General features: G+C 50.9%; 2 protein-coding genes and 1 long non-coding RNA gene across 9 annotated transcripts in view; 1 reads left to right on the forward strand and 2 right to left on the reverse strand.

Annotated features, from left to right (window-relative positions):
* Positions 1 to 83: 83 nt before the first annotated feature.
* Positions 84 to 9,456, reverse strand: ESAM (endothelial cell adhesion molecule). The gene is made up of 7 exons (XM_508839.8): positions 9,043 to 9,456; positions 5,320 to 5,498; positions 3,514 to 3,715; positions 3,180 to 3,335; positions 1,599 to 1,721; positions 1,172 to 1,298; positions 84 to 919 (listed from the first exon to the last, which is right to left on the reverse strand). Exons 1-7 carry the CDS (start codon positions 9,110 to 9,112, stop codon positions 604 to 606), a joined length of 1,173 nt encoding a protein of 390 aa, XP_508839.1. The 5' UTR covers positions 9,113 to 9,456; the 3' UTR covers positions 84 to 603.
* On the forward strand, positions 9,341 to 13,348 carry LOC129136490 (uncharacterized). Its single transcript, XR_008538173.2, has 3 exons — positions 9,341 to 9,433; positions 11,684 to 11,735; positions 12,068 to 13,348. It is a non-coding gene; the product is annotated as an uncharacterized LOC129136490 (long non-coding RNA).
* A 94-nt stretch (positions 13,349 to 13,442) lies between these two features.
* MSANTD2 (Myb/SANT DNA binding domain containing 2) overlaps positions 13,443 to 15,249 on the reverse strand; it is a 35,499-nt gene continuing 33,692 nt past the window's right edge. For all 7 annotated transcript variants that reach the window (XR_010147704.1, XR_010147703.1, XM_001140961.7 and 4 more), the window contains one exon: positions 13,443 to 14,982. Coding sequence is in view for 5 of the 7 variants with exons in the window: in XM_001140961.7 (XP_001140961.2) it covers positions 14,130 to 14,982 (853 nt within the window). In the remaining 2 variants the exon portion in view is untranslated. The remainder of the gene's footprint in view (positions 14,983 to 15,249) is intronic.

Here is a 15,249-nt window from a genome sequence, read left to right on the forward strand (position 1 = left end):
TGGGTACACAGCTTGGGAAGGGGTCCACTTTGCATCCTCCTGAAGCTCAATTTCAAGAATTCTTAGTTTGAAAAGGCAACTTGTTTCTTATCTCATACAAACATTATGTATCTTTATTTAAATTTGCAAATGAAAACAACACATATTTCATGTTAGTTTTAAAAAGAGATTCCCTACCCTCTGCCCCAGTAAAACCTAACCAAGCCAGCCTGACAGGTTATATCAATACAGGGAGCTGGAGTGGGAGCCAAGGGTGGTGTTAGATAGGGGTGGGGTACAGATCAAGGGGGCCTGGGAGACTCAGTGACTGGAAGTCTCTGCCCCTCACTCTTGGTGAGTAGCTAATTTCAGCAGCTGGCTTCATAAGGAGGAGTCAGGGGTGGGTGGAGGCTCCTCCCAATTCCAGATCCACTTCCTCTTCTCCTTCTATCTCCTGGACACTTAGGTCTTACTGAGATGGTTTTCCCACAGTAAAGAGAGGTGGGGGCAGAGTACTAAGGGTCAGGAGTGTGACTCTTTCCCATGACTCAGGCCTCTGTGCTAGAGGTGACCCCTATAGGAAGGAGAGACCCCAAATCCTTTAGCCAGTGAGTGGTGGGGTCATCACACCAGAGAGCCAGCTTGACTCTGGGCAGGCACCATCACAGGCACAGCACCCATGCGGCTCAAGCCAGAGGAAGAAACCCCACCAGGGATGGGGGATATTGGTTGAGGGTGGGCCCCGTCTGTCGTGGGCAGTCTTGGTGAGGGCAGGGCCTGGCTGGAGAGACTGGGCGTGGGGGTCAATGCACCAGGCCTGGGAGGGCCATGGGGTGGCCGGAGGGCTCGTGCGGAGGTGACAGAGGAAAGGGTCCCATTCTTGGAGATTGTGTCTGAGCTCTTGGGCCAGGGCAGGGTCCGGGGAGCAATGGCATCCTCCCTAGTCATCAAAGAAATAACAAGAGGTCAGAAGTGGGTGGGGGAAGGAGGAGAGAGTTTCTACCTGCTTGGTCTTATATGCCACCTCTGCCTGCACACTTCAATACTCCTTTCCCTCTCCCTTAAAACCTGCCCATAGGAATGATGTTTCAGCCACTGACCCCATCCCAATAGATGAGAGCTGCCTGAATTCCCAGCCTCTGTGAGGAGAGCTGGGAGAGCCCCCGCTGCAGCAGACACCAGGGACACTTACTTGATATCATTGGCTGGCTCCTCCAGGGCCTTGCCCCGGCGGTGGTACAAGAGGACCAGCCCAGCCAGCAACCCCAGTCCAACCAGGGTACCCACAACAGCTCCAGCAACCACTGCAGCTCCAGGCCCTGGAAAAGGCGACGTGTCAGAGGAGGACACCCAGCTGAGGGGTTCTCACCCCTCTCCAATCCCACTCTCCCCACCCCATCTGCCACCATACACATTCCCTCTTTTTCCCTGTCAAGAAGAGAGGTGGCTGTTGAGCAGGAAATGACCAGTCACTGACCAACCATTTGTACAAACATTTGATCAGGGGAAGCTCCGTGCCCTGCTACAGAGAGAGGCCTCAGCAGACAGGCCTCCTCCCCACTTGCAACCCCTCCCCCACCATTGACCACTCTTCTTAACCACACTTACCCCTCACTGACCTGTGCTCACTTCCAGCGTCACATTACATTGGGCAGTGCCCACCTCATTGTGGGCCTTGCAGACATAGACTCCAGCCATGGAAGATGAAAGGTTGGTGAGGCTTAAAGACCCACGGATGACATCTGTGGACACAATTTAGCCATCAGTTCAGGGACCCTCTTTCCCATTAAAAAAAAAAAAATCTTGTCCCTCCTCTGGAATGTCCCCTTTGACCCTCTGGGAGTCACGGCTTGTCTATTCCCTGATGGGGGGAGAGGTGTGACAGCTGGGCTTGGCTCCCAGCTGCAGACTGACTAGTGCAATAACCTCCATTGCCCTAGTCCATTGCAATAAACTCCTCAGTCAGTGCCCCCAGTGGATATCCGACAGGAGGCCACAGAGAAAGTGAAGCACAGAGAAACCAAAACACCATTTTACTCTTATTTCGGCAAGACAGTGTGATGAGAGAGAAAGAACACTGGGGTAGGAACTGGTAAACGTGGGTTCCAGAACAGGCCATGTGACTGACTTTAAGCAAGTTAGTTGATATCTGAGGGTCTCCATTTCTTCATCTGTAAAATGGGGACAATGTGACCTCCCTGAGGGTGTTGAAAGGACTATATGGACTAATCATTATAACAGTGAATGTTTAGGGGGGAGGGATAGCATTAGGAGATATACCTAATGCTAAATGATGAGTTAATGGGTGCAGCGCACCAGCATGGCACATGTATACATATGTAACTAACCTGCACATTGTGCACATGTACCCTAAAACTTAAAGTATAATAATAATAAAATAAAAATAAATAAATAAATAAATAAAACAGTGAATGTTTATTGGCTGCTAACTCTGTGCCAAAGACTGCTCTAGATTCTTGATGTGTATGAACTTACCACAATTTCCCAACAAACCTGTGAGGTAATAAGTATTATTTTTAAAAAGAAAAAGCTACTATTATAAAAATGGTCATGTGAAAAGTAGAAAGAGGCAAAATGAAAATCCATATTCCCACAACCTAGATCCAACAGTTGCTAACTTTTTGCCGTATTTATTTGATTTCTTTCTTTTACTTAGATATTTTAAAGTAAATACGTCAGCATAAATCTCCAAAAAAGCAGTACGTCGTTCCATATGACCGCAATAGCATTGCCACGCCTAGGAAATTAATAACATAACTATCTAAAATCATCGAATACTTCATATTAAAAATGTTTCAGTTATCCCTAAAATTTTTTTTTATAACTGGTGTGTTCAAGTCACACTAATGAGTTCAAGCTGATATGTGTAAAATCCGCATTTTACAAATTCAGGAAAGAAGGCACCGAGTCACACAGCTAGTCACTAGAAGAGCTGGAATTTGAACACAGACACTCCAGCTGTAGAGCCTGTTTCATAACGGTATACACATGTGAATGCACCTAACACAATACCTGCCACTGGCAGGGCATCTTTCTCTGCCCCACATCCTCCCCACATCCTCCTCCTCCTCCCCAGTGCTTGTCAGCCTTGGCTCCCCTTTTCACCCCAGTCCCTGTGGTACCTCTCATCTTTCCCCTTCCCCAGCCACAGTCTCCACTGTTTCCAGAAGTGTCCTCACCTAATGCTGGTGCAAAGAAAGTCTGGAAGGATGGAAGCTGCCGATCCCACTGGTATTGGACAGCGGGCTTACTCCTTGGAGACTGGCAGCTCAGGGTCACGTTTGCCCCCACACGGGGCACACCCTGGAGACGGCAGGATGGAGGAGCTGGAGGAACTGGGCAGGGGGAGACAGATTAAAACCACACCCAGGAGACCCACAGATCCTCTCCCTCTGTCCTGCACCCTTCTGTCGCTTCATTTGTTCCTCCTCCAACTTTTGTCATTTAGGAGAGAGACTCACCAGACCTCCCAGTGCAGGTGGGGAGGGATCCGGAAATCTGCTTCTCACTCACCCAGTACATTGAGTTCTAAGGTTTTGATGCTGTGGCCCCTAGATTTGCCTTGTTTGTCTTGCACATTCACGGAGCAGCTGTAGGGGCCAGAGTCTTTCTCCTGGAGACCCTCCAGCCGCAGGGACAGGTTCCGGGAGGGCATGGAGTAGACCAAGGATACTCCAGGTTTGCTTGTTGTGACCCCATTGATGTAGGACAACACCTGGTGTGGGGCATAACACATCCCCGTCATTACTACATGTGTCTACCGTGCCTACAGGCTCAGCCACTCTCCCTCCCCCAGCTCGCATTCTCCAAATGCCCCTCACATGCACCCATTCTTCTAACCTGAACCAGCTCCCCATTCACCTTTTGTCCCTAGCCCCCTCTCACTGCCCCTGGGTCCTCTTCACCAGAACAGTTCTTGGTTCCTGCGCATTGTCTCATCTCCCAATTGCGGTGTTTAGAAAGGTGACATAATAGTGGGAGGAGGGACATGTAAATAGGAGGTATGTATATATGCAACTCAGACTGCTGGGGTGGATCCAGGTTTGTAAGACCTGAAACTTACACAATGGGGAAGGCATCTTGGAGGAAAAAAATATTAAAAATGTATTTTAAAAGTATCAAATGAGGCTGGGTACGTTGCCTCATGCCTGTGAGCACTTTGGGAGGCTGAGGCAGGTGGATTGCTTGAGTCCAAGAGTTCAAGACCAGCCTGGGCAATACGGTGAAACACAGTCTCTACAAAAAATACAAAAATTAGCCTGGCATGGTGGCGTGTGCTTGTAGTCCCAGCTACTCAGGGGGCTGAGATGGAAGGATTACTTGAGCAGGAGCGGTAGAGGCTGTAGTGAGCCAAGACTGCACCATTGCATTCCAGCCTGGGCAACAAGAGTAAGACCCCTGTCTCAAAAAAATCCAGATGACCTCCTTGAACACAGTTTTCAGGGGTTCTGAACATTGTTTCATTCTCTTCTGGGGTAAATCTGTATTTGGATGTAAGCCTGGTGTCAAGACAGATGGGTGGGAGTTTGTGGGAGGAGATGGCCCCTTGGCTCTCGAGGTGGTATAAAGGGGGGCAAGGTGACAGATGAGAATCATTTGGGAAGAGAAGTGGCCTGTGACTTGACAGTATTCAAAGCAGAGAATGTGAAAACAGAAATATGCTAACTTTTTTTTTTTTTTTTTTTTTGAGACAGAGTCTTACTCTGTCGGCCAGGCTGAAGTGCAGTGGCTGGATTTTGGCTCACTGCAACCTCCACCTTGTGGATTCAAGCGATTCTCTTGCCTCAGCCTCCCAAGTAGCTGGGATTACAGGCGGGTGCCACCATGTCCGACTAATTTTTGTGTTTTTAGCAGAGACGGGGGTTTCACCATATTGGCCAGGCTGCTCTCGAACTCTTGGCCTCAAGTGATGTGCCCACCTCGGCCTCCCAAAGTGCTGGGATTACAGGTATGAGTCACTGAGTCAGGCCAGAAATATGCTAACTTTTATAAGTCGTGTGTGTTACTTCCCCTAAGCGTTTCCCAGTCCTCAACTTCCATTCTTGCCCTCCTCCTCTCCTCCCTCATAACCAAGTAAAATGCCTCTCCACTTTTACGGTATTTTGTGTGCTGGATTTTTAGGGAAAGCCGGCAAAAGATAATTGTTTGGGAAGTCTCCAATATCAGAACAAAAACTGAACTGGTGAAGACTTCTGCTTTTCCCTGAAACTCCTTCCCCGGCCCCCATTCCCCCTCCACCCCTCCCACCGCTACCAGCTCTTTGCTTACAACCCCCGCTGGGCGCAACTTGCCGCTGGCTGACAGGCGTTCTTCCCTCACCTGATCCTCCTTTTCTTTCTGTTTGAAGAACCACATCACAAAGGGCACCTCCCATGGCTGGGATGAAGACACCTCCCCGTGCAAGGTGTACCACGCTGGAAGCACCACTTCCCCTCCCTCCACCGCCTGCAACCGGTTGGCGGGCAAGTGCAGTTGCAGCTGGGCCCGCGAGGGGGGCGCTGGAGACAAGAGCGAGGCGTGAGTGCCCAGGACCGGCTCCCAGCTCCGCCCGCGGACCCTGCCCGACGCGGCTTCACGAGAGAGCGAGGAAAGTCGCTTTAACTGGAAAGAGGAACCGTGCGGGGTCCGGCCCCTGGAGGCCTCAAGGGGTGCCCAGGGACCACTGGCTCAGTGTCCTGCTTCCCATTTCATCACTTCTCTCCACCGCCAGCCTCTGCAGTTGTAGCGGGGATGGGGACACATTTATATGCATTTATTCGTATCCAGAGGCGCAGATTTCTGAGCATCAAAGAGAGGGGGCAGATTTCCAGCGAGGAGGGGAAGATATCAGGAGAAAGGGTAGATCGACTGTTTCTGTTGTACGCTCCAAGTAGCCCACTTGCTTCCCTAGTTTTCTTGAGGGAGAATAGGGATGCTGCTCAGGGCCGCCAGGGTCCCTCGCTCCCGAGTTCTCAAAGGGCGGAGGGGTTTGGGAGGCCGTCTGGTCACCTATTAACCCTGCGGCTCCTTCTGAACTTGCCAGGAGCTGGAGAGAGCAGAGCAGCCCAGCGCCCAAGCCTGACCCAGTGAATGCGATGCTCCCCGCCCTCCCGCGCAATCTCAGAGGCGGGCTTCCCTCGGAAAACGGAGGGTTGAAACCCAGAAAGCTCCTCGGAGCCCTTCTGGGGTTCGGGCGATCTGGGCAGAGAACTCTCGGGTGGCAAGGAATTAAGGGCAGCGCGAACGACGGTCTCTAGACAAGTAGGAAGCCTCCCCTGAGTGTGTCCGGCGCTCAGGGGGTGGACCGGGGTGTTGGTTTCAAGGAGGGGGCCATCGTCCAGAAATACTCATCCTTTGCCCTTCGGGGAGGCAACAGAGCAGCCAACTGGTAAGCCCTTTGGGGAATAACCTTGGGCTTGCACACGGCCAGGCCTGAGGATGCTGGCCGCTCCAGTCCCGGGCCCTACTCCCTCCAGGCCTCGGCCCTCTGCCTCGGAGCGCAAGACGCCACCTCCGCGTGGCGAGCAGGCGGCCAACGCCGCGGGAAGAGGCCGGAGCCAGGCCCCGCTCTCCACCCTCGCTCTAGGAGAGCCAGGCTGAAGGCCTCTAAGGGCTGGGAGCCGATCCGGCCAGGATGCAAGCCTCCCCCACCGCTTCCCGGCTGCGCCGTACAGAACCCCCACCTCTGTTACTTGGCCTTCGCAGCATCCCCCTTCCCATTTCCTGGAGGATCTCTGTGGTCTGGGCAGGAAATTTGTACCCAGTGATAAGGCAGAAGACAATGAAGGGGGGGGGCACTAGACCGGAGGCTCTACGGGAGGAAACAATCCCCGCCTCAAGGAGCTGGACGCCCCCTGGGGACCCGGCCCGCTGGCCATTCCGCTGAGGCCGGGCACGCCTGGAGCCTGCAGGTGCTGCCGGCTCTCCCCCCAGCCTTTCTACAACACACACCCGGCGGCCAGAAAGGGTTTCCGCCGGGAAACTGCCTGGGGCCCAGAAGGGGCGCGCCCTTCCTTCACCTTGTGGACCACCAGCGACCTCCCCAGGTCCCACATTTATAATTCCACTTTCCAGAAGGTAGAGGAGAGTTAAAAGAGATAGTAAGGGACACACTGGGGTCTGGGCACGTGCTCCTTGCCCTTCGCCCTGTCAGAAACTAGGAACAGAAGAGGGCCTGAGGCTTTTCTGCTCTGCCTCCTGGGTGTCTGCTGGCTCGGAAGTCACCCAACTGGTCTGTTTTTTTCGGTCCCAGGGTCCACGGAGCCACTGGGAGAGAAAAGGAGTCTGGTTGGGTCTGATCGAAGGACACTGGGACAGCCCAAGAAAGGGACCCTTCCGGCCCACAGCCCTCTCCGAGGCCAGAGAGAGGGAGCCGGCAGGGGCCGAAGGAGAGCGAAATGGGCCCGCTCCCCGGGGCTATTTTTAGTCTCCCTCTTTCTCTGAGAAACTCCCCCCGCGGGCTTCTCACGCCCCAGGGGCAGCAGCACTGAGCCGCCGGGGAGCCTACTGAGCCGGAGAGCCTCCTCCAGAGCCCAGAAGAGCGGAGCCGGGCGCCTGCACGTTGCACCGGGGTCACCAGTGCCATTTAACCCTCGAGTGGCTGGCGGGAACTGGGCAACCCCCCCAGGGGGGCCGATTGGAACTTTTGAGTCCAGGTCTTCAGTCTGACAAACTGAGGCTCAAAGCTGGGGTAGGACAAAGGGTTGCAGATGAGCAGCAGGTGAAGCCTGGGACACTCAGGCAGTCAACTTGAACTGTCCTCCCTGGCTTCAGAGATTCCCCCAGCCCCCACCCCCCACAAGGAAGGGGGATAGAGTTGGGGTGGAATGCAGAAGGAACAGAGCTGAAGTTGACGTTGGGAAAGGCGGGATGAGAAGTTTGAGGGATCCTGGAGCAGGCCCACCAAGCCCAGAGGGACAGAAGTCTACCTGTGGCTTTGGTGTGGCCTGGGGGGCTGTACTTGAGACTCATTTTGTCCAAGGACTATAATATTGCATGCCCCGACACCTGTGGAGCACAGAACATGCTAAAGGGGACACTGGTGATCCTCATCTCTGTCCCCATCATTGTAGAATTTCACTCTACAGCTTTCCAGGCCTTACTTGTCCTGACATCCTCCAACCTGAGAAATGAGTTAAAGTCAATATAGCTAAACCCACCCTTCACTCCCATTCGAGATCCTTGAAGGGAGATGGCAAGAAAGCTGAGGGACAGAAAGTGAAATAGTTTAAAAGGGCCTAGTCCTGCCCGGTCCTCTCCCAGATGGAGTTCTGAGCCACCCCAGCTTCAGCTGAAGCCAGTGCCCCTGGAGGCCTACAACACTTCCCAAACACTTGCTCCATGGAGGTTCCCTTCCTCTCTGACCCTTGGCCACCCTCCTCCCAATTTCCCCTCTTCCCTTTGGCTCTGGGAACCAATAGGGGTGGTGGGCCTTGGGGGGGTGGGGTGGTCACAATTCTGTTTCTCTGTGCGTTTGAACCCCTCCCCCATTTCCTGTGTCCCAAATGACCTCACGGTCGTCCTTTTGGGGCACCTCCCTTGATTCCCAGGGCAGGAAGCAGGAGGGGGCAAGAGAGAGCATCCGCGCTGGGGAATTGACACGAAGTGCGTGTGTCAAGCCTGAGGACCAGGGGTATTTCCCCGGGGGATCTTCCTCATCAGCTTGTATGTGGGGTCGGGGATGAGAGGGGGCTAGAGTTAAGTCCTTAAGCTCTTTAGCCAGTGTCTCATCTAGCGGCTCAGCTCATCCGGCTCTGCTGGGTGGGGGGTGGGGAGTGGACAGGGTGAGGAATGGTTCCGATAACTCACCCCAGAGGTATCCAGGTCTTCCGAGAGATGCCCTTACCTCCCCCCGCCATCCGCCCCCACACCCAAACTGGGGGCTGTCCCCGACAAAGCGAGAAGTCAGCGCCAGCCAGTGATGCCCTGGAGTGGGATTAGGAGGTCAGGGGAGGAGGGCGAGTCGTGGGACCCAGTTCCGCAGCAGTGGCCAAAGTTCTCCCTCTGGGTCGAACTCACCCCATCCCGCATCCCAAGTCCCCTCCAGGTCCGGGTTTCACTCACCGAGGGCACTCAGCCCCAGGAACAAAAACCGCAGCAAGTTGGTCACCAGGGGCCCCGGGAGGGAAATCATGGCCCTCCCTGGCCGGGACTGAGTCAGGGGCGCCAGCCGCGGGACGCACGGACCTGCAGGTGCCGAGGCTGCGCGACGGCCGGAGCGTGCGCGGGAGCCGAGCCGCTGACACCGAGGGCGGCTCCAGCCCAAGTCTGCGCGCCTGTGTGCCGGTGGCGGGGTGGGGACCGACGGCGACAGCGGGGCGGGGCATTCGAGGGGGCGGAGAGGTCGCCGTCCTCCCGGGCGGGGCGCGCGGGGTCCGCCGCCCGGGGGCGCCCCCAGCGCGCGGACGGCGGGATCCTGCGGCCTCCTCCAGGTCTGGACGCAGGGAGGGGTGAGGTAAGCTCTGATGCCCCACGAGCCAGCCAGGGAGTAGAGGGGGAAGAGGAGGCTCCAGAACTATCCTGAGCCGTAACCTCCCCTTCCGCCGGGGTGGGATAGGAAGGGTGACCAGGAAGGGTGGGAAATTTGGGGACTATCCGAAGTCAGAACCACCCGTAACACCTGACATGTAAACGCTCCTGGGCTCTGGTTCCAAACTTGGGGGTGCCGCATCCCCGGCCCAATCAGGGCGGCCTTCCTGAAGGAGGAAGAGGGGAGCAGCGTTTTCCAGCTGCAGGGAGAGGCCGGAGCGCCGGCCGCGCGGGCTCCCTTGCACAGCGGGAATCTGTGGCTTTCCTGGAGTCGGGGGCTGCGCGGCCACCGGAGCGCGGCAGCGAGGGCGACGGCAGAGGTCGCGAGGGAGCCCAGGGCGCCCCGGGACGGGCCAGCGGGGAATCTTCACCTGCGGGCAGGAAAAAGCGCTCCGCGAGTTCAGCAGACCCCAGCCCAGGCTGGAGGATTACCCCGGCCTGTGCCTCATACTCCAAGCAGGGAAGGTTGGCACAAAGTAGTCCCGGAAGCTGAGCAGGAAACTGAGGCAACGTGCGTGCTGATCCCAGCTTAGCTCCTGAAATGAGCGGCGTACGGGCCTGATGCTGACTGGGGAGGAGGGGCGGCTGCGGGAAGGAAGACAGGACAGTCCCTCCGTTTCTTCTTTATCCCCCAAATCTTCAGTGCCTCCCATCCCCGCAGCGAAAGGCTCAGGCGCGCTCTGATCCTTTAATTCCCAAGACTAGATCTTGTTCGCTGTGAATTGAATTTAACGCCCCCCTTCCCGCGCCATTCGGTCAAAAGGCACCTCTGCGCCCTCTGGCGGCCGCCGCTCCCTTACAGAAAGGCACGCACCTGTTCTTGCTTTTCTGTCCAACAGCCAAAAAAAAAAAAAAAAAAAAAAAAAAAAAAAAAGATGCTTCAAACATCCCAGCACAGCTCAACCACCCAGCAAAGGTCAGTGAGGGCAGAAAGCATTACAACGAATTCCTGGCGCTGCCCGCTCTGCGGACAGAGCTGTCTGGGAAGAAAAGCAGCCAGGCCTGCGGGATTCCATTTACTGCACATAGTTTTGCTGTTTTAACAGAGTGTAGTCCCTGGGCCCACGTTCACACAAGATCTTTTTCTATACAGTGCCCCATACGCCCTCTCAGCTGCTTCTTCCTAGTGTGACCTGCCTGGCTCCTCTTCAAATACCTGCCATGCAGTGGCTTTGAGAAACGCCTATGCAAATACGAAACTGCTCATGCAAACCCTAGAATCTAGCACTTGGCAGCTCAGTGGCGGCACAGACAACAGGAAGAGATACCTGCCAGTCTCACACTCTTGTGTAGGGAGCTACAAACTTGGACTTGGCCAAGCAGATTGTGTGGTGGGGTTGGGGGCTGTTGGTTTGGTTTTCCTATTCCATCACACTCAAATTTTTCTGGCTTTAGTCTGCATTGCAAACCATCTCTTGTAAACACCCCTTCTTTGTTTCCAGACAAGTCACCCCAAATAAGTAACTCCTTCCAAGAGAGGAAGTACAAAGTCTTTTGGTTCTAACCCAGAAACACCAAGTATCTAATCACACAGGCTGTGCTTATCCTGATCAAGTGCTACATAAGGTGTAGCCTCAACATTCATTCCCTGTAGCTAACTTTTCCTTCAGAATTCAGATCCCAAATGACTTGTGACATGGGAAGTAAAGCTGCAACCAATGATTTGTAGTCAGTGAATGTCTCCATGTGACACAGGGGCAGTCTCTTCAAGATTCTTTGACCCTAAAGAATTGTCCTGTCTCCTGTCTCCTATTTCAGCTATTTCTTTCTTCTGACCCTGAGGCAGTCAAGTCGTAGAAGTTAGCAGAGCAGCTCCATTACTTTGTGAAAGTTTTCGCCAAGATGCTTTTTAGGGTGGACTGCTCTCCACCCTGGTGTAAATCATGAATGCTGACACAGATGATCTATGTGCGACCTGGGAACTGCTTACATAAACATGTGCAAGAGCTAGTTCATAGTTTCGTATGTTAGAGACTTGCAGGTCATTAGTGTTTCTTCCAAGCACATCTCATGTTAGATTCCGAAAGTAATTCCTAATATTTACCTTTACATTTGAATATACTTTCTCTGTCCCCCTTGAATCAGTTATTTAAGGCTTCATTAAGGTCTAAATATTCCATTTCTTATTTTCGGCAGTGCTCGTAGTTATCTGACATCCTGCTATCTTCTTTTCTAGACTGTTCTGGCCAAAGAGACTGGAGATCCAGTATCAGCAAGCTACCTTCTTGGTAAACCTCCATTTCCCAATGCTCATCTTTGTCCTCTACCCCCACCCATCCCAAGGCAAATGATGAAAACATCTATTGGATCCAGCCTTTGCTATCTTCTCCATGCTGCTCATAGTGGGTCTAGCAATGTCCCATTCTCGGTAATGTTTGGTAGGTCTAAAACATCCTCACGAAATGTTCCCCAAATGTTCTGCTCCAGCTGAGCAACTAATAACAATGGGAAGATGCAGAAAAAAAAATGCATGGAGCATAATGTTAGTTTTGGGACTGGTCAGTGGCAACGTTTTAGAGATGCCACGAAGAATTCCTGGTAATAATGCTTTTTCCTACAGCATTTAGCACTGAATACTATGGGATTACGGCTAAAAGATGGTCAAGACTGCCTCAGCCATTAGGATCAGAATTCTAAGTTCCAAAGAAGAGCAAACTCAAGAGGATTTCCTCAGGCCTCTGCCTATAGATGCTGCCCGGGGAGAACAGGTGCTACACTCAAAACATTCTCATTTTATTTATATCCTCCCTGAACTAGTACCCAACTCCATAACCCCAGACTCAAATAACAGAAATAAAAGCCATCTCACTGATTATAAGCTCTCTAGTTATTACAAAAATAAATAAGCATCAATCAACCAACAGGCATCAGAATGAGAAAATCACTGATTTGAGAACATTCAGGCTGCAGGAAAAGAACACTTTTTGTTAATATGTAACTATATCTTCAGTAGTACAGAAAAATGAGAAGAACGAGAGTTCTTACCTGGATTTGCGGCTCACTTAAAGTAGAGCACCTGAGAGATGCTGGGAAATCATAAAGATAAATAACCAATCTAACAAATTCCTGCCATGAGACCAAAGTGATCCTTGACTACTCTATTAGTAAGCGACTCTGAGCCAAGAGTACGAACCTGTAAGTGGAGTGGTGGTTGGCCCATTAGAAATCTCTGAAAGATCTAAACATGAGTTACCTTCCTAATGGACTCATACTTCTCAATTCCCTCTCCTAAAAAAATACTTTTGGGCTGGCCCCAGTGGCTCACACCTGTAATCTCGGCACTTTGGGAAGCCAAGGTGGGAGGATTGCTTGAGGACAAGAGTTTGAGACCAGCTCGGTGGAAACATAGCACCATCCCTGTCTCTACCAAAAACAGAAAAAAAAAGTGAAAAACATTGCTGGCGTGGTGGCACTTGAGCCTGTAGTTTCAGCTGCTCAGGAAGCTTTGAGGCAGGAGGATTACTTGAGCCCAGGAGTTCGAGACTGCAGTGAGCTATGATTGTACTCCTGCACTCCAGCCTGGGTGACAGAGCAAGACCCTGTCTTAAAAAAAAAAAAAAAAGTTTCTACTGGATCTTCCTTCCTTTTGAGAGATAGCAAGATTACATCAGTTTTCCAGTTGTACTCCTTGAGAGCTGCCCCTGAGTACTGAGTGCAAAAGATGAGGAATGAGTCTTTTACAAATTGATGTACTTAGGGTCAGAAGGATTATCCTAGTCATTTTTAGTCATTTTTCAAAGAATTACAAAATGAGATGTTCAGTGACCTTTGGTACTCTGACAGTAAATAATGACATTGGTCAGTGAGGTATAGAGAATGAAAGGATGTGAAGATACCCTGCTCTGTTTGTTCTCTTCATTCTTAGCAGTCAAGTCAGAGCGCAGCCCCCACTGCCAGTGCAGCCACACTCTGCTACAAAAAGCTCAACTAGTACGGCAAGGGGCCAGGAATTACTTTAATTTTTTTTTTTAAAAAAAAAGGTTTAAATGGCAACACAACTGTAAAGTTGGTACATCACAGAAACAAAGGTCTTTGCAAGCAATACTGATTGGAAATAGCAAAACACTTGGTTGGTGAAAAAAATGAAAATCTAAATTATATACAATAGTAGCTAAGGGTGATATTGAAAAACAGTCTTTTTAACTGTGAATCAAGATTTAACTTGCCATTATCTATTGCTTATTTATTCAGGGTTGTAAATATTACTTATATAGAGACATAGAGATGTGTAAAAATGAAACACTGTGAAAAAAATACAATTTTTCAATTTCATATGAAACTCAAAGTATAAGTTTTGTCCAATATGGAATGTACCTACATTTGTTTATATTAGGGCTCTAAAATCCATTTAAAAATTGTTTTTCTGTTTTTAAAAAAGAAATAGCTGACCCACCATGCAAGTTCGCTATATATCTTGCTTGCTCAAAATGAGCATTTTCAGGTGAGGTCTGTTTTTTCTGGCCCAAGTCTACTATGATTCCTTAGAAGTCGTACTGGCCCAATTGAAGAAAGGGTTTCCATGAAGAGTCTGATGGCGGCATCTGGATGAGGGGTGGTCCGGGTAATGGGAAGTGAGTAGAGAAGAAGGAGCTAAGAGCCCAAATCCTTATGAAGGATGACATTCAGTTGTTAAATTTTAAGGGGTATCCAATGGCTTTTTCCAGGCACTCAACTAAAGAGCCTGCGGAAAGAAAATCCCTCTCTACTTCTACAAATTTGATGTAGATGGATTTGGGGGAAACTCCGGGATCCACGATACAGTTCTGAGACAAAAACCCGTTAATACCAACCCAATCTTTGCTGAAGGTTTTGGTATTCGCTTGGAAATGTAAAAATAAGCACTGCTGTAGAGTCCTGACCTCAGCAATCCCGAGGTAGCAATAGATAATTCGGGTGGCTTCTATTTCCACCTGTAATGAGGCTTGTGCTGAAAGGGTTTCCAGGTCAACCCGGCCCTCTTTTCCTGGGTCCAGGGAACGTTGCTCCACGTGTGGTGAGAGGGGCCTCTCAATACATTCTTCATAGCCAATGGCATAAAGGCCTGGGCTTTTAGGAATACCCCCAGGCAATAAATATTGAACAACATTCCCACCAGTTGGTTTGGAGTGGGCAATGGGTATCCAGTCAATTTCCATGTGCAGCTCCAAGCACCTAGCTTCGCTAATAGTGATCTCTAAAAATTTGTAGTAAACATTTTTCCAGTTCATTTTCTGCACTCGGGTCATAATGATCCGTCCTTCAGGCTTCTCAGAGTTGAAGTACTCCCGAAGTCGCTTGCCAAGGGGCACCTGGGAGCTGATCTCAGCATAATGGTAACGGATATCCTCTTTCCAACGGGTGTTATAACCAATTCCAAAAATGGCCAGTTTATTAGAAAGATGGAGCCTTGAAAAGTCTGTCCAGCTCTGAAAAAGTTCCCATTTCAACTGTACCGATTCCAAAATCTGTACAATATTCTGCATGATGTCTCTCTTCCTGGAAAGACAAATAAAAGTCAAATTCCCTAAGTATCTAGAACAGCGGTGTCAGATAGAACTTTCTGTGATGATGGAAATGTTCTGTATCTGCTGCCCAATATGGTGGCCACTAGAACATGAAATGTGGCTGAGGTATTACATTTTTAATTATATTTAGTTTAAAATTACATTTAAATAGCCACATGTGACTAGCAGCTACTGTACTGGGCAGTGTAAGTCCAGACAATCAACCTATTAAAATGAAAAGAAACACACCCCTAGCAAG

The sequence above is a fragment of the Pan troglodytes genome, chromosome 9, assembly GCF_028858775.2.
Source record: "Pan troglodytes isolate AG18354 chromosome 9, NHGRI_mPanTro3-v2.0_pri, whole genome shotgun sequence".
Taxonomy (NCBI): domain Eukaryota; kingdom Metazoa; phylum Chordata; class Mammalia; order Primates; family Hominidae; genus Pan; species Pan troglodytes.

Bases quoted from the DNA above. Each gene is read 5' to 3' on its own strand.
- ESAM (XM_508839.8), bottom strand. From the start codon at position 9,112: ATGATTTCCCTCCCGGGGCCCCTGGTGACCAACTTGCTGCGGTTTTTG. The intron at 3,716-5,319 runs GTGAGGGAAGAA...GCCCCACACCAG, and splicing joins AGAAAGAAAAGGAGGATCAG to GTGTTGTCCTACATCAATGG. The intron at 920-1,171 runs GTAAGTGTCCCT...TTTGATGACTAG, and splicing joins GAGCCAGCCAATGATATCAA to GGAGGATGCCATTGCTCCCC.